Below are 19,670 nucleotides of genomic sequence, written 5' to 3' on the forward strand. Positions count from 1 at the left end.
ATTAACATTTTAACATGCTTGATATCATTGTAGCAAAGGAAAAACGTCTGTAATGTGGTTTAGACACCCATTTGTCAGCGTATTTACATTTGTATATTAACATATTGATCACACATATTAACACGTTTATATATTAACATGTTAATATATTTTATATATTAGCATGTTAATATATTTTATTATGGATTAACACGTTCATATATTTTCAACGCCTGTTCATCAGTTACGTTGCTACAACAGTAAGTAAGTATAATAAGAAATCGATCCGTTTTTTTAACATACCGAATTGTTAGGCTTGTCCGCACAAGTATAATGTTTATTACAAAAAGAAATAAATCGCGAGCTTGGAAAGCCTGGAAGTTCATGATATGGAAAGCTATAGAAGATTGTGAATATACAAACTAGGTGTTCATGACATGGAAAGCTATAGGAGATTGTGAATAGGAAAACTAGGTGTTCATGACATGGAAAGCTATAGGAGATTGTGAATAGGAAAACTAGGTGTTCATGACATGGAAAGTTATAGGAGATTGTGAATAGGAAAACTAGGTGTTCATGACATGGAAAGCTATAGGAGATTGTGAATAAGAAAACTAGATGTTCATGACATGGAAAGCTATAGAAGATTGTGAATAGAAAAACTAGGTGTTCATGACATGGAAAGCTATAGAAGATTGTGAATAGGAAAACTAGATGTTCATGACATGGAAAGCTATAGAAGATTGTGAATAGAAAAACTAGGTGTTCATGACATGGAAAGCTATAGGAGATTGTGAATAGAAAAGCTAGATGTTCATGACATGGAAAGCTATAGGAGATTGTGAACATACAAACTAGGTGTTCATAACATGGAAAGCTATAGGAGATTGTGAATAGAAAAACTAGGTGTTCAGGACATGGAAAGCTATAGGAGATTGTGAATAGGAAAACTAGGTGTTCATGACATGGAAAGCTATAGGAGATTGTGAATAGGAAAACTAGGTGTTCGTGATATGGAAAGCTATAGGAGATTGTGAATAGGAAAACTAGGTGTTCATGACATGGAAAGCTATAGTAGATTGTGAATAGGGAAACTAGGTGTTCATGAGATTTAAAGATCAAAAGGTTACTGATATGAAGGTCTGGGCAGAACAAATGTGACTTCTATAGAAGTGAATAATGCTATATAGAACTATGTGATAAGCGTGCTTTCCTGAGATTTATACAAGGCTAAGAACGGTTGAGAACTTGGTTTATTTATATGAATACGTGATTTCAAAAAGCTCACAAACACTGGTTAAGTTACCTCAATATTATGGCTTTAATTCTTGTGTTTCTAAAGGGTCAGCGTTAATTATCCATAACTACATAAGTTAGCTAAAGTTGGTAAGGCTCTATTTGAAAGTCGATATATTTTATATCAAACTAAAATTAACTTGACCAAGTAAATATATTAAGTTATAAACCAATAATCACAAATCTAAAAACACAAACTAGATTCAAAATCATACTTTCTCATACCACGAATATACAATACAGAACAAAATACACAATCGAATTCCGAACTTTACGACTTTTGTTTTTCTTACAAAGTAAAAAAAAAGAAACAAATTCCAACAACAACAAAAAAGATTTCATACCACATGTTCTAACAACTTAAACAACAACAAAAAAGATTTCATACCACATGTTCTAACAACTTAAACAACAACAACAAAAATTTCATACCACATGTTCTAACAACTTAAACAACAACAAAAAAGATTTCATACCACATGTTCTAACAACTTAAACAACAACAAAAAAAATTTCATACCACATGTTCTAACAACTTAAACAACAACAAAAAAAATTTCATACCACATGTTCTAACAACTAAAACAACAACAAAAAAGATTTCATACCACATGTTCTAACAACTTAAACAACAACAAAAAAAATTTCATACCACATGTTCTAACAACTTAAACAACAAAAAAAAAAATTCATACCACATGTTCTAACAACTTAAACAACAACAATAAAGATTTCATACCACATGTTCTAACAAGTTAAACAACAACAAAAAAGATTTCATACCACATGTTCTAACAACTTAAACAACAACAAAAAAGATTTCATACCACATGTTCTAACAAGTTAAACTTACAGTCCTACCTTTACATAAGTGGTATCGGTGGGAGTTAGAAATGCGCTTAGTTTAATTATACCTCAAAACCTCCACTAATAATTGATAGTGATTCCTGAGATTCTAAATATTTCCTGGTGGTACAGCCTTACACCCCAAGAATTACTTTGACCACAAAAAAGAGCTACTTACGAGGGTATAATGGATGGAATTATTTGGAAACTGTTCATAATGGAAACATTTTTCACTATATATAAAATTTAAAGCTTGACTAAGAAACGTAATTTCACAAAACGTCACTAGATGGCAGAACAAAACTTAAGTTTTTAAGTCTTTCACCTGATTCCTACTTGACGCTAACATTTCGGGAAGTGTAACTGTAATGGTGCTGACATCACAGTCAGAATCAGTGAGAAAATGAGTGACATTTGATTCTTCAGGACATGAGTCTGTCTCACCCTCGCTCGTGACGAGGCACTCCATGTCTGTGCTAGCATCGGAGCATGCCCCGACCGAAGTGTGCAGAGTGTTCTGGAAGTCCACTTGGTTCTCCGACTCAATGTGTATACTTGGACACAAATACGAATCTCTTTCCGCAGACCTCCTCAGCTGCTCAGAAACTCTCGTCTCCAGAGAATAACACAGTTTCACCTTTTTCTTCAACCGCTGACTGAGGTCCGAGTTTCCACGTTCTATAAGTCGACGAGGATTCTTCGTCACATGGCTATTAAGGTCATTTTTGTTATCCAGATTATAGTTGAATTTTGGCTGCGAAGGTAGAATGGACGAAGACGAAACCGGGAGTGGGACAGGACTTGGAGGGGGCGCCAACGTCATTATAGATGGTGTCATACTATTAGATGTTACCGGTGGGTTATAACGTTGTCGGTCTTCTAAGTACATTTCAATCAGCTGGTCCAACTTACTCTCTATGTCTTCAATCTACAAAACAACCATTCGGATATCTAGTTACATATATTGTTGGTTTAACTTACTCTGTATGTCTTCAATGTAGCAAACAACTAACGTACATCTAGTTACATGTATTGTTGGTTTAACTTACTCTGTATGTCTTCAATGTAGCAAACAACTAACGTACATCTAGTAACATGTATTGTTGGTTTAACTTATTCTGTATGTCTTCAATGTAGCAAACAACTAACGTACATCTAGTTACATGTATTGTTGGTTTAACTTACTCTGTATGTCTTCAATGTAGCAAACAACTAACGTACATCTAGTAACATGTATTGTTGGTTTAACTTACTCTGTATGTATTCAAACAACTAACGTACATCTAGTAACATGTATTGTTGGTTTAACTTACTCTGTATGTCTTCAATGTAGCAAACAACTAACGTACATCTAGTTACATGTATTGTTGGTTTAACTTACTCTGTATGTCTTCAATGTAGCAAACAACTAACGTACATCTAGTTACATGTATTGTTGGTTTAACTTACTCTGTATGTCTTCAATTTAGCAAACAACTAACGTACATCTAGTAACATGTATTGTTGGTTTAACTTACTCTGTATGTCTTCAATGTAGCAAACAACTAACGTACATCTAGTTACATGTATTGTTGGTTTAACTTACTCTGTATGTCTTCAATGTAGCAAACAACTAACGTACATCTAGTTACATGTATTGTTGGTTTAACTTACTCTGTATGTCTTCAATGTAGCAAACAACTAACGTACATCTAGTAACATGTATTGTTGGTTTAACTTACTCTGTATGTCTTCAATGTAGCAAACAACTAACGTACATCTAGTTACATGTATTGTTGGTTTAACTTACTCTGTATGTCTTCAATGTAGCAAACAACTAACGTACATCAAGTTACATGTATTGTTGGTTTAACTTACTCTGTATGTCTTCAATGTAGCAAACAACTAACGTACATCTAGTTACATGTATTGTTGGTTTAACTTACTCTGTATGTCTTCAATTTAGCAAACAACTAACGTACATCTAGTAACATGTATTGTTGGTTTAACTTGCTCTGTATGTCTTCAATGTAGCAAACAACTAACGTACATCTAGTTACATGTATTGTTGGTTTAACTTACTCTGTATGTCTTCAATGTAGTAAACAACTAACGTACATCTAGTTACATGTATTGTTGGTTTAACTTACTCTGTATGTCTTCAATGTAGCAAACAACTAACGTACATCTAGTTACATGTATTGTTGGTTTAACTTACTCTGTATGTCTTCAATGTAGCAAACAACTAACGTACATCTAGTTACATGTATTGTTGGTTTAACTTACTCTGTATGTCTTCAAACAACTAACGTACATCTAGTAACATGTATTGTTGGTTTAACTTACTCTGTATGTCTTCAAACAACTAACGTACATCTAGTTACATGTATTGTTAGTTTAACTTACTCTGTATGTCTTCAATGTAGCAAACAACTAACGTACATCTAGTTACATGTATTGTTGGTTTAACTTACTCTGTATGTCTTCAATGTAGCAAACAACTAACGTACATCTAGTTACATGTATTGTTGTTTTATCATACTCTGTATGTCTTCAATGTAGCAAACAACTAACGTACATCTAGTTACATGTATTGTTGGTTTAACTTACTCTGTATGTCTTCAATGTAGCAAACAACTAACGTACATCTAGTTACATGTATTGTTGGTTTAACTTACTCTGTATGTCTTCAATTAAGCAAACAACTAACGTACATCTAGTAACATGTATTGTTGGTTTAACTTACTCTGTATGTCTTCAATGTAGCAAACAACTAACGTACATCTAGTTACATGTATTGTTGGTTTAACTTACTCTGTATGTCTTCAATGTAGCAAACAACTAACGTACATCTAGTTACATGTATTGTTGGTTTAACTTACTCTGTATGTCTTCAATGTAGCAAACAACTAACGTACATCTAGTTACATGTATTGTTGGTTTAACTTACTCTGTATGTCTTCAATGTAGCAAACAACTAACGTACATCTAGTAACATGTATTGTTGGTTTAACTTACTCTGTATGTCTTCAATGTAGCAAACAACTAACGTACATCTAGTTACATGTATTGTTGGTTTAACTTACTCTGTATGTCTTCAATGTAGCAAACAACTAACGTACATCTAGTTACATGTATTGTTGGTTTAACTTACTCTGTATGTCTTCAATGTAGCAAACAACTAACGTACATCTAGTTACATGTATTGTTGGTTTAACTTACTCTGTATGTCTTCAATTTAGCAAACAACTAACGTACATCTAGTAACATGTATTGTTGGTTTAACTTGCTCTGTATGTCTTCAATGTAGCAAACAACTAACGTACATCTAGTTACATGTATTGTTGGTTTAACTTACTCTGTATGTCTTCAATGTAGTAAACAACTAACGTACATCTAGTTACATGTATTGTTGGTTTAACTTACTCAGTATGTCTTCAATGTAGCAAACAACTAACGTACATCTAGTTACATGTATTGTTGGTTTAACTTACTCTGTATGTCTTCAATGTAGCAAACAACTAACGTACATCTAGTTACATGTATTGTTGGTTTAACTTACTCTGTATGTCTTCAAACAACTAACGTACATCTAGTTACATGTATTGTTAGGTTAACTTACTCTGTATGTCTTCAATGTAGCAAACAACTAACGTACATCTAGTTACATGTATTGTTGGTTTAACTTACTCTGTATGTCTTCAATGTAGCAAACAACTAACGTACATCTAGTTACATGTATTGTTGTTTTATCATACTCTGTATGTCTTCAATGTAGCAAACAACTAACGTACATCTAGTTACATGTATTGTTGGTTTAACTTACTCTGTATGTCTTCAATGTAGCAAACAACTAACGTACATCTAGTTACATGTATTGTTGGTTTAACTTACTCTGTATGTCTTCAATGTAGCAAACAACTAACGTACATCTAGTTACATGTATTGTTGGTTTAACTTACTCTGTATGTCTTCAATGTAGCAAACAACTAACGTACATCTAGTTACATGTATTGTTGGTTTAACTTACTCTGTATGTCTTCAATGTAGCAAACAACTAACGTACATCTAGTTACATGTATTGTTGGTTTAACTTACTCTGTATGTCTTCAATGTAGCAAACAACTAACGTACATCTAGTTACATGTATTGTTGGTTTAACTTACTCTGTATGTCTTCAATTTAGCAAACAACTAACGTACATCTAGTAACATGTATTGTTGGTTTAACTTACTCTGTATGTCTTCAATGTAGCAAACAACTAACGTACATCTAGTTACATGTATTGTTGGTTTAACTTACTCTGTATGTCTTCAATGTAGCAAACAACTAACGTACATCTAGTTACATGTATTGTTGGTTTAACTTACTCTGTATGTCTTCAATGTAGCAAACAACTAACGTACATCTAGTTACATGTATTGTTGGTTTAACTTACTCTGTATGTCTTCAATGTAGCAAACAACTAACGTACATCTAGTTACATGTATTGTTGGTTTAACTTACTCTGTATGTCTTCAATGTAGCAAACAACTAACGTACATCTAGTTACATGTATTGTTGGTTTAACTTACTCTGTATGTCTTCAATGTAGCAAACAACTAACGTACATCTAGTTACATGTATTGTTGGTTTAACTTACTCTGTATGTCTTCAAACAACTAACGTACATCTAGTTACATGTATTGTTGGTTTAACTTACTCTGTATGTCTTCAAACAACTAACGTACATCTAGTTACATGTATTGTTGGTTTAACTTACTCTGTATGTCTTCAAACAACTAACGTACATCTAGTTACATGTATTGTTGGTTTAACTTACTCTGTATGTCTTCAATGTAGCAAACAACTAACGTACATCTAGTTACATGTATTGTTGGTTTAACTTACTCTGTATGTCTTCAATGTAGCAAACAACTAACGTACATCTAGTTACATGTATTGTTGGTTTAACTTACTCTGTATGTCTTCAATGTAGCAAACAACTAACGTACATCTAGTAACATGTATTGTTGGTTTAACTTACTCTGTATGTCTTCAATGTAGCAAACAACTAACGTACATCTAGTTACATGTATTGTTGGTTTAACTTACTCTGTATGTCTTCAATGTAGCAAACAACTAACGTACATCTAGTTACATGTATTGTTGGTTTAACTTACTCTGTATGTCTTCAATGTAGCAAACAACTAACGTACATCTAGTTACATGTATTGTTGGTTTAACTTACTCTGTATGTCTTCAATGTAGCAAACAACTAACGTACATCTAGTTACATGTATTGTTGGTTTAACTTACTCTGTATGTCTTCAAACAACTAACGTACATCTAGTTACATGTATTGTTGGTTTAACTTACTCTGTATGTCTTCAATATAGCAAACAACTAACGTACATCTAGTTACATGTATTGTTGGTTTAACTTACTCTGTATGTCTTCAATGTAGCAAACAAATAACGTACATCTAGTTACATGTATTTTGGCCCAACTTACTCTCTGTTTCTTCAATCTACTAAATAACGAACGTACGTGTATTCTTTGCTGTCACTTACTCTGTGGTTTCTCTAGATACGTTCCGCTCTCTTTACTATCACTAACTTTGTCGTTTCTATAGATATCGCTCAATTTACTGTCACTCGCTGAGTGATTTCTAAGAAACGTACTGTTTTCTTTACAGTCACTTACTGTGTGGTTTCTATAGATACCGCTCTCTTTACTGTCACTTACTGTGTTTTTTCTGGAGATACGTATCGCTGTCTTTACTGCCACTTACTGTATTATTTCTATAGATATGTACCGCTCTCTTTACTGTCCATTACTGTATTATTTCTATAGATACATACCGCTCTCTTTACTGTCACTTACTGTGTGGTTTCTATAGATATTTACCGTTTTCTCTACTCTCACTTACTGTGTGGTTTCTATAGATACTTACCGTTTTCTCTACTCTCACTTACTGTGTGGTTTCTATAGATACCGTTTTCTCTACTCTCACTTACTGTGTGGTTTCTATAGATACCGTTTTCTCTACTCTCACTTACTGTGTGGTTTCTATAGATACTTACCGTTTTCTCCACTCTCACTTACTGTGTGGTTTCTATAGATACCGTTTTCTCTACTCTCACTTACTGTGTGGTTGCTGTAGATACTTACCGTTTTCTCTACTCTCACTTACTGTGTGGTTTCTATAGATACTTACCGTTTTCTCTACTCTCACTTACTGTGTGGTTTCTATAGATACTTACCGTTTTCTCCACTCTCACTTACTGTGTGGTTTCTATAGATACCGTTTTCTCTACTCTCACTACTACTGTGTGGTTTCTATAGATACTTACCGTTTCTCCACTCTCACTTACTGTGTGGTTTCTATAGATACCGTTTTCTCTACTCTCACTTACTGTGTGGTTGCTGTAGATACTTACCGTTTTCTCTACTTTCACTTAATGTGTGGTTTCTATAGATACCGTTTTCTCCACTCTCACTTACTGTGTGGTTTCTATAGATACTTACCGTTTTCTCTATTCTCACTTACTGTGTGGTTTCTATAGATACTTACCGTTTTCTCTACTCTCACATAATGTGTGGTTTCTATAGATACTTACCGTTTTCTCTACTCTCACTTACTGTGTGGTTTCTTTTGATACTTACCGTTTTCTCTATTCTCACTTACTGTGTGGTTTCTATAGATACTTTCTTACCGTTTTCTCTACTCTCACATAATGTGTGGTTTCTATAGATACTTACCGTTTTCTACTACTCTCACTTACTGTGTGGTTTCTATAGATACTTACCTGTTTCTCTATTCTCACTTACTGTGTGGTTTCTATAGATACTTACCGTTTTCTCTACTCTCACATAATGTGTGGTTTCTATAGATACTTACCGTTTTCTCTACTCTCACTTACTGTGTGGTTTCTATAGATACTTACCGTTTTCTCTACTCTCACTTACTGTGTGGTTTCTATAGATACTTACCGTTTTCTCTACTCTCACTTACTGTGTGGTTTCTTTTGATACATACCGTTTTCTCTACTCTCACTTACTGTGTGGTTTCTATAGATACTTACCGTTTTCTCTACTCTCACTCACTGTGTGGTTTCTATAGATACCGTTTTCTCTACTCTCACATAATGTGTGGTTTCTATAGATACTTACCGTTTTCTCTACTCTCACTTACTGTGTGGTTTCTATAGATACTTATCGTTTTCTCTACTCTCACTTACTGTGTGGTTTCTATAGATACTTACCGTTTTCTCTACTCTCACTTACTGTGTGGTTTCTTTTGATACTTACCGTTTTCTCTATTCTCACTTACTGTGTGGTTGCTGTAGATACTTACCGTTTTCTCTACTCTCACTCACTGTGTGGTTTCTATAGATACTTACCGTTTTCTCTACTCTCACATAATGTGTGGTTTCTATAGATACTTACCGTTTTCTCTACTCTCACTTACTGTGTGGTTTCTATAGATACCGTTTTCTCTACTCTCACTTACTGTGTGGTTTCTACAGATACCGTTTTCTCTACTCTCACTTACTGTGTGGTTGCTGTAGATACTTACCGTTTTCTCTACTCTCACTTACTGTGTGGTTGCTGTAGATACTTACCGTTTTCTCTACTCTCACTTGCTGTGTGGTTTCTATAGATACTTACCGTTTTCTCTACTCTCACTCACTGTGTGGTTTCTATAGATACTTACCGTTTTCTCTACTCTCACTTACTGTGTGGTTTCTATAGATACTTACCGTTTTCTCTACTCTCACTTACTGTGTGGTTTCTATAGATACTTACCGTTTTCTCTACCTCACTTACTGTGTGGTTTCTTTTGATACTCACCGTTTTCTCTACTCTCACTTACTGTGTGGTTTCTATAGATACTTACCGTTTTCTCTCACCTCACTACTGTGTGGTTTCTATAGATACCGTTTTCTCTACTCTCACTTACTGTGTGGTTTCTATAGATACTTACCGTTTTCTCTACTCTCACTTACTGTGTGGTTTCTATAGATACTTACCGTTTTCTCTACTCTCACTTACTGTGTGGTTTCTATAGATACTTATCGTTTTCTCTACTCTCACTTACTGTGTGGTTTCTATAGATACTTACCGTTTTTTCTACTCTCACTTACTGTGTGGTTTCTATAGATACTTACCGTTTCTCTACTCTCACTTACTGTGTGGTTTCTATAGATACTTACCGTTTTCTCACCTCACTTACTGTGGTTTCTTTTGATACTTACCGTTTTCTCTACTCTCACTTACTGTGTGGTTTCTATAGATACTTACCGTTTTCTCTACTCTCACTTACTGTGTGGTTTCTATAGATACTTACCGTTTTCTCTACTCTCACTTACTGTGTGGTTTCTATAGATACCGTTTTCTCTACTCTCACTTACTATGTGGTTTCTATAGATACTTACCGTTTTCTCTACTCTCACTTACTGTGTGGTTTCTATAGATACTTACCGTTTTCTCTACTCTCACTTACTGTGTGGTTTCTATAGATACTACCGTTTTCTCTACTCTCACTTACTGTGTGGTTTCTATAGATACTTTACCGTTTTCTCTACTCCTCACTTACTGTGTGGTTTCTATAGATACTTACCGTTTTTCTACTCTCACTTACTGTGTGGTTTCTATAGATACTTACTGTTTTTCTCTACTCTCACTTACTGTGGTTTCTATAGATACTTACCGTTTTCTCTACTCTCACTTACTGTGTGGTTTCTTTGATACTTACCGTTTTCTCTCTCACTTACTGTGTGGTTTCTATAGATACTTACCGTTTTCTCTACTCTCACTTACTGTGTGGTTTCTATAGATACTTACCGTTTTCTCTACTCTCACTTACTGTGTGGTTTCTATAGATACTTACCGTTTTCTCTACTCTCACTTACTGTGTGGTTTCTATAGATACCGTTTTCTCTACTCTCACTTACTGTGTGGTTTCTATAGATAGATACCGTTTTCTCTACTCTCACTTACTGTGTGGTTTCTATAGATACTTACCGTTTTCTCTACTCTCACTTACTGTGTGGTTTCTATAGATACTTATACTCTACTTACTGTGTGGTTTCTATAGATACTACCGTTTTCTCTACTCTCACTTACTGTGTGGTTTCTATAGATACTTACCGTTTTCTCTACTCTCACTTACTGTGTGGTTTCTATAGATACTTACCGTTTTCTCTACTCTCACTTACTGTGTGGTTTCTATAGATACTTACCGTTTTCTCTACTCTCACTTACTGTGTGGTTTCTATAGATACTTACCGTTTTCTCTACTCTCACTTACTGTGTGGTTTCTATAGATACTTACCGTTTTTTCTCTACTCTCACTTACTGTGTGGTTTCTATAGATACTTACCGTTTTCTCTACTCTCACTTACTGTGTGGTTTCTATAGATACTTACCGTTTTCTCTACTCTCACTTACTGTGTGGTTTCTATAGATACTTACCGTTTTCTCTACTCTCACTTACTGTGTGGTTTCTATAGATACTTACCGTTTTCTCTACTCTCACTTACTGTGTGGTTTCTATAGATACTTACCGTTTTCTCTACTCTCACTTACTGTGTGGTTTCTATAGATACTTACCGTTTTCTCTACTCTCACTTACTGTGTGGTTTCTATAGATACTTACCGTTTTCTCTACTCTCACTTACTGTGTGGTTTCTATAGATACTTACCGTTTTCTCTACTCTCACTTACTGTGTGGTTTCTATAGATACTTACCGTTTTCTCTACTCTCACTTACTGTGTGGTTTCTATAGATACTTACCGTTTTCTCTACTCTCACTTACTGTGTGGTTTCTATAGATACTTACCGTTTTCTCTACTCTCACTTACTGTGTGGTTTCTATAGATACTTACCGTTTTCTCTACTCTCACTTACTGTGTGGTTTCTATAGATACTTACCGTTTTCTCTACTCTCACTTACTGTGTGGTTTCTATAGATACTTACCGTTTTCTCTACTCTCACTTACTGTGTGGTTTCTATAGATACTTACCGTTTTCTCTACTCTCACTTACTGTGTGGTTTCTATAGATACTTACCGTTTTCTCTACTCTCACTTACTGTGTGGTTTCTATAGATACTTACCGTTTTCTCTACTCTCACTTACTGTGTGGTTTCTATAGATACTTACCGTTTTCTCTACTCTCACTTACTGTGTGGTTTCTATAGATACTTACCGTTTTCTCTACTCTCACTTACTGTGTGGTTTCTATAGATACTTACCGTTTTCTCTACTCTCACTTACTGTGTGGTTTCTATAGATACTTACCGTTTTCTCTACTCTCACTTACTGTGTGGTTTCTATAGATACTTACCGTTTTCTCTACTCTCACTTACTGTGTGGTTTCTATAGATACTTACCGTTTTCTCTACTCTCACTTACTGTGTGGTTTCTATAGATACTTACCGTTTTCTCTACTCTCACTTACTGTGTGGTTTCTATAGATACTTACCGTTTTCTCTACTCTCACTTACTGTGTGGTTTCTATAGATACTTACCGTTTTCTCTACTCTCACTTACTGTGTGGTTTCTATAGATACTTACCGTTTTCTCTACTCTCACTTACTGTGTGGTTTCTATAGATACTTACCGTTTTCTCTACTCTCACTTACTGTGTGGTTTCTATAGATACTTACCGTTTTCTCTACTCTCACTTACTGTGTGGTTTCTATAGATACTTACCGTTTTCTCTACTCTCACTTACTGTGTGGTTTCTATAGATACTTACCGTTTTCTCTACTCTCACTTACTGTGTGGTTTCTATAGATACTTACCGTTTTTCTACTCTCACTTACTGTGTGGTTTCTATAGATACTTACCGTTTTCTCTACTCTCACTTACTGTGTGGTTTCTATAGATACTTACCGTTTTCTCTACTCTCACTTACTGTGTGGTTTCTATAGATACTTACCGTTTTCTCTACTCTCACTTACTGTGTGGTTTCTATAGATACTTACCGTTTTCTCTACTCTCACTTACTGTGTGGTTTCTATAGATACTTACCGTTTTCTCTACTCTCACTTACTGTGTGGTTTCTATAGATACTTACCGTTTTCTCTACTCTCACTTACTGTGTGGTTTCTATAGATACTTACCGTTTTCTCTACTCTCACTTACTGTGTGGTTTCTATAGATACTTACCGTTTTCTCTACTCTCACTTACTGTGTGGTTTCTATAGATACTCTCACTTACGTTTTCTCTACTCTCACTTACTGTGTGGTTTCTATAGATACTTACCGTTTTCTCTACTCTCACTTACTGTGTGGTTTCTATAGATACTTACCGTTTTCTCTACTCTCACTTACTGTGTGGTTTCTATAGATACTTACCGTTTTTTCTACTCTCACTTACTGTGTGGTTTCTATAGATACTTACCGTTTTCTCTACTCTCACTTACTGTGTGGTTTCTATAGATACTTACCGTTTTCTCTACTCTCACTTACTGTGTGGTTTCTATAGATACTTACCGTTTTCTCTACTCTCACTTACTGTGTGGTTTCTATAGATACTTACCGTTTTCTCTACTCTCACTTACTGTGTGGTTTCTATAGATACTTACCGTTTTCTCTACTCTCACTTACTGTGTGGTTTCTATAGATACTTACCGTTTTCTCTACTCTCACTTACTGTGTGGTTTCTATAGATACTTACCGTTTTCTCTACTCTCACTTACTGTGTGGTTTCTATAGATACTTACCGTTTTCTCTACTCTCACTTACTGTGTGGTTTCTATAGATACTTACCGTTTTCTCTACTCTCACTTACTGTGTGGTTTCTATAGATACTTACCGTTTTCTCTACTCTCACTTACTGTGTGGTTTCTATAGATACTTACCGTTTTCTACTCTCACTTACTGTGTGGTTTCTATAGATACTTACCGTTTTCTCTACTCTCACTTACTGTGTGGTTTCTATAGATACTTACCTGTTTTCTCTACTCTCACTTACTGTGTGGTTTCTATAGATACTTACCGTTTTCTACTCTCACTTACTGTGTGGTTTCTATAGATACTCTACTCTCACCTTACTGTGTGGTTTCTATAGATACTTACCGTTTTCTCTACTCTCACTTACTGTGTGGTTTCTATAGATACTTACCGTTTTCTCTACTCTCACTTACTGTGTGGTTTCTATAGATACTTACCGTTTTCTCTACTCTCACTTACTGTGTGGTTTCTATAGATACTTACCGTTTTCTCTACTCTCACTTACTGTGTGGTTTCTATAGATACTTACCGTTTTCTCTACTCTCACTTACTGTGTGGTTTCTATAGATACTTACCGTTTTCTCTACTCTCACTTACTGTGTGGTTTCTATAGATACTTACCGTTTTCTCTACTCTCACTTACTGTGTGGTTTCTATAGATACTTACCGTTTTCTCTACTCTCACTTACTGTGTGGTTTCTATAGATACTTTACCGTTTTCTCTACTCTCACTTACTGTGTGGTTTCTATAGATACTTACCGTTTTCTCTACTCTCACTTACTGTGTGGTTTCTATAGATACTTACCGTTTTCTCTACTCTCACTTACTGTGTGGTTTCTATAGATACTTACCGTTTTCTCTACTCTCACTTACTGTGTGGTTTCTATAGATACTTACCGTTTTCTCTACTCTCACTTACTGTGTGGTTTCTATAGATACTTACCGTTTTCTCTACTCTCACTTACTGTGTGGTTTCTATAGATACTTACCGTTTTCTCTACTCTCACACTTACTGTGTGGTTTCTATAGATACTCTACCGTTTTCTCTACTCTCACTTACTGTGTGGTTTCTATAGATACTTACCGTTTTCTCTACTCTCACTTACTGTGTGGTTTCTATAGATACTTACCGTTTTCTCTACTCTCACTTACTGTGTGGTTTCTATAGATACTTACCGTTTTCTCTACTCTCACTTACTGTGTGGTTTCTATAGATACTTACCGTTTTCTCTACTCTCACTTACTGTGTGGTTTCTATTCTACCGTTTTCTCTACTCTCACTTGTGTGGTTTCTATAGATACTTACCGTTTTCTCTACTCTCACTTACTGTGTGGTTTCTATAGATACTTACCGTTTTCTCTACTCTCACTTACTGTGTGGTTTCTATAGATACTTACCGTTTTCTCTACTCTCACTTACTGTGTGGTTTCTATAGATACTTACCGTTTTCTCTACTCTCACTTACTGTGTGGTTTCTATAGATACTTACCGTTTTCTCTACTCTCACTTACTGTGTGGTTTCTATAGATACTTACTCTCACTTACTGTGTGGTTTCTATAGATACTTACCGTTTTCTCTACTCTCACTTACTGTGTGGTTTCTATAGATACTTACCGTTTTCTCTACTCTCACTTACTGTGTGGTTTCTATAGATACTTACCGTTTTCTCTACTCTCACTTACTGTGTGGTTTCTATAGATACTTACCGTTTTCTCTACTCTCACTTACTGTGTGGTTTCTATAGATACTTACCGTTTTCTCTACTCTCACTTACTGTGTGGTTTCTATAGATACTTACCGTTTTCTCTACTCTCACTTACTGTGTGGTTTCTATAGATACTTACCGTTTTCTCTACCGTTTTCTCACTTACTGTGTGGTTTCTATAGATACTTACCGTTTTCTCTACTCTCACTTACTGTGTGGTTTCTATAGATACTTACCGTTTTCTCTACTCTCACTTACTGTGTGGTTTCTATAGATACTTACCGTTTTCTCTACTCTCACTTACTGTGTGGTTTCTATAGATACTTACCGTTTTCTCTACTCTCACTTACTGTGTGGTTTCTATAGATACTTACCGTTTTCTCTACTCTCACTTACTGTGTGGTTTCTATAGATACTTACCGTTTTCTCTACTCTCACTTACTGTGTGGTTTCTATAGATACTTACCGTTTTCTCTACTCTCACTTACTGTGTGGTTTCTATAGATACTTACCGTTTTCTCTACTCTCACTTACTGTGTGGTTTCTATAGATACTTACCGTTTTCTCTACTTCTCACTTACTGTGTGGTTTCTATAGATACTTACCGTTTTCTCTACTCTCACTTACTGTGTGGTTTCTATAGATACTTACCGTTTTCTCTACTCTCACTTACTGTGTGGTTTCTATAGATACTTACCGTTTTCTCTACTCTCACTTACTGTGTGGTTTCTAGATACTTACCGTTTTCTCTACTCTACTTACTGTGGTTTCTATAGATACTACCGTTTTCTCACTCTCACTTACTGTGTGGTTTCTATAGATACTTACCGTTTTCTCTACTCTCACTTACTGTGTGGTTTCTATAGATACTTACCGTTTTCTCTACTCTCACTTACTGTGTGGTTTCTATAGATACTTACCGTTTTCTCTACTCTCACTTACTGTGTGGTTTCTATAGATACTTACCGTTTTCTCTACTCTCACTTACTGTGTGGTTTCTATAGATACCGTTTTCTCTACTCTCACTTACTGTGTGGTTTCTATAGATACTTACTGTTTTCTCTACTCTCACTTACTGTGTGGTTTCTTTAGATACTTACCGTTTTCTCTACTCTCACTTACTGTGTGGTTTCTATAGATACTTACCGTTTTCTCTACTCTCACTTACTGTGTGGTTTCTATAGATACTTACCGTTTTCTCTACTCTCACATAATGTGTGGTTTCTATAGATACTTACCGTTTTCTCTACTCTCACTTACTGTGTGGTTTCTATAGATACTTACCGTTTTCTCTACTCTCACTTACTGTGTGGTTTCTATAGATACTTACCGTTTTCTCTACTCTCACTTACTGTGTGGTTTCTATAGATACTTCACCGTTTTCTACTACCTCTCACTTACTGTGTGGTTTCTATAGATACTTACCGTTTTTTCTACTCTCACTTACTGTGTGGTTTCTATAGATACTTACCGTTTTCTCTACTCTCACTTACTGTGTGGTTTCTATAGATACTTACCGTTTTCTCTACTCTCACTTACTGTGTGATTTCTATAGATATTTACCGTTTTCTCTACTCTCACTTACTGTGTGGTTTCTATAGATACTTACCGTTTTCTCTACTCTCACTTACTGTGTGGTTTCTATAGATACTTACCGTTTTCTCTACTCTCACTTACTGTGTGGTTTCTATAGATACTTACCGTTTTCTCTACTCTCACTTACTGTGTGGTTTCTATAGATACTTACCGTTTTCTCTACTCTCACTTACTGTGTGGTTTCCATAGATACTTACCGTTTTCTCTACTCTCACATAATGTGTGGTTTCTATAGATACTTACCGTTTTCTCTACTCTCACTTACTGTGTGGTTTCTATAGATACTTACCGTTTTCTCTACTCTCACTTACTGTGTGGTTTCTATAGATACTTACCGTTTTCTCTATTCTCACTTACTGTGTGGTTTCTATAGATACCGTTTTCTCTACTCTCACTTACTGTGTGGTTTCTATAGATACTTACCGTTTTCTCTACTCTCACTTACTGTGTGGTTTCTTTTGATACTTACCGTTTTCTCTATTCTCACTTACTGTGTGGTTGCTGTAGATACTTACCGTTTTCTCTACTCTCACTTAATGTGTGGTTTCTATAGATACTTACCGTTTTCTCTACTCTCACTTACTGTGTGGTTTCTATAGATACCGTTTTCTCTACTCTCACTTACTGTGTGGTTTCTATAGATACTTACCGTTTTTTCTACTCTCACTTACTGTGTGGTTTCTATAGATACTTACCGTTTTCTCTACTCTCACTTACTGTGTGGTTTCTATAGATACTTACCGTTTTCTCTACTCTCACTTACTGTGTGGTTTCTATAGATACTTACCGCTCTTTCTACTTTCACTATTCTGGAAGCTAGACTAATCTTGGACTGGTAAACATCTTTTGCTCTCGATCCAGTTTTTCCGAGAATTAAATCTAACCTACAAATAGAATACTTGAATTAATCAGTAATTTTCACTAACTTTAAAGACACTGAAGTGTTTTAACTTTATATTTGAATTATTCTAAAAGTTTCGGTAGCCAGTTTAACTGTACAAGATCGAAACCAGTTTTTTCTCAAGTAGATTTCACTTCGTTGACACTAATGTTTCACTGTTACACATCCAACAATGTGTGTGTTTCTTTTGGTTCTTCCTGATTAAACTTGATCTTTAACTTAAAAGTATCTCAAAAACTCAAAAATTAGAAAGCAAATTGAAGTAAAAGTTAAAACACATTTTCGGAGTTGGTTCTTACCTTCCTTGCAGGTTTTTAACCCTGCCCAACAGGTCCACGTGGCCAGAGGAATACTGCTCTATTACGTCCTTCACATCATATGGTTTTAAAGCTTCTTTAAACTTCCTCCTGGCGACGAAATATTTTATCTATAAATACATAATTAACTCAATTGATAAAAACAGATTAATTTCGAGTTATAGAGAATCAGTTATAAGAGTTAACATTGTAAACAGCTATGTTGTACTCTACGTAGTAGCTACTGGTCATTACTAGGTCTTGTGTTATGTTTAACAGCGGTATTCTGTGCAGTAATTAGTGGTCATTGTACTTTCTAGTGTTATGTTTAACAGCGGTATTCTGTGTAGTAATTAGTGTTCATTGCACTTTCTAGTGTTATGTTTAACCACTAAATGATATTCAAAACACAACTCTTACTCACAGCACCTTACGGTTTAATCACCACTAACTGCTACACTGTATACCGTTGTTAAACGTAACACCAGCATTCTGTGAAATACCTAGTGGTCATTAAACCGTGTGATGATATATTTAACAGTGGTATTCTTTGTAGTAGTCAGTGGTCAATACACTGTCTGGTATTATGTTTAATATCTGTATTCTGAGTAACAATTTGTGGTCATAACACTAACTAGTGCTATGGTTAACAGTTTTGTTCTGTGTAGTAGTTAGTGGTAATTCCACTGTATATGGTTATGTTTAACAGACGAATTCTCTGCAGTAGTTAGTGGCCATTGAACCGTATGGAGTTATGCTTGAAAGTGTGTTTTGTGTGGTACTCAGTGGTCATTAAACCACAACAAAAAGTGAGAATATAAAATCATGATGATATAATACAGTTGAAAAAAAAGAGAAGGAGTTGACTGTAGATGATACATTACATTTAAAAACAAGAGAGGGAGTTGACTGTAGATGACACATTACATTAAAAAACAAGAAAGGGAGGGGACTCTGGATGATACATTACATTAAAAAACAAGAAAGGGAGTTGACTGTAGATGATACATTACATTTAAAAACAAGAGAGGGAGTTGACTGTAGATGACACATTACATTAAAAAACAAGAAAGGGAGGGGACTCTGGATGATACATTACATTAAAAAACAAGAAAGGGAGTTGACTGTAGATGATACATTACATTTAAAACAAGAGTGAGGGAGAAGACTGTAGATGATACATTACATTTAAAACAAGAGAGGGAGTTGACTGTAGATGACACATTACATTAAAAAAACAAGAAAGGGAGGGACTCTGGATGATACATTACATTAAAAAAACAAGAAAGGGAGTTGACTGTAGATGATACATTACATTTAAAAACAAGTGAGGGAGAAGACT

The 19,670-nt window shown here is 35.1% G+C and overlaps 1 protein-coding gene across 1 annotated transcript; it reads right to left on the reverse strand.

The window, feature by feature from the left end:
- Positions 1-216: 216 nt before the first annotated feature.
- LOC143246791 (uncharacterized) lies at positions 217-18,011 on the reverse strand. The gene is made up of 2 exons (XM_076493945.1): positions 17,919-18,011; positions 217-3,049 (listed from the first exon to the last, which is right to left on the reverse strand). Exon 2 carries the CDS (start codon positions 3,008-3,010, stop codon positions 2,426-2,428), a length of 585 nt encoding a protein of 194 aa, XP_076350060.1. The 5' UTR covers positions 3,011-3,049; positions 17,919-18,011; the 3' UTR covers positions 217-2,425.
- Positions 18,012-19,670: the final 1,659 nt, after the last annotated feature.

Source organism: Tachypleus tridentatus, chromosome 3 (genome assembly GCF_004210375.1).
Source record: "Tachypleus tridentatus isolate NWPU-2018 chromosome 3, ASM421037v1, whole genome shotgun sequence".
NCBI lineage: Eukaryota > Metazoa > Arthropoda > Merostomata > Xiphosura > Limulidae > Tachypleus > Tachypleus tridentatus.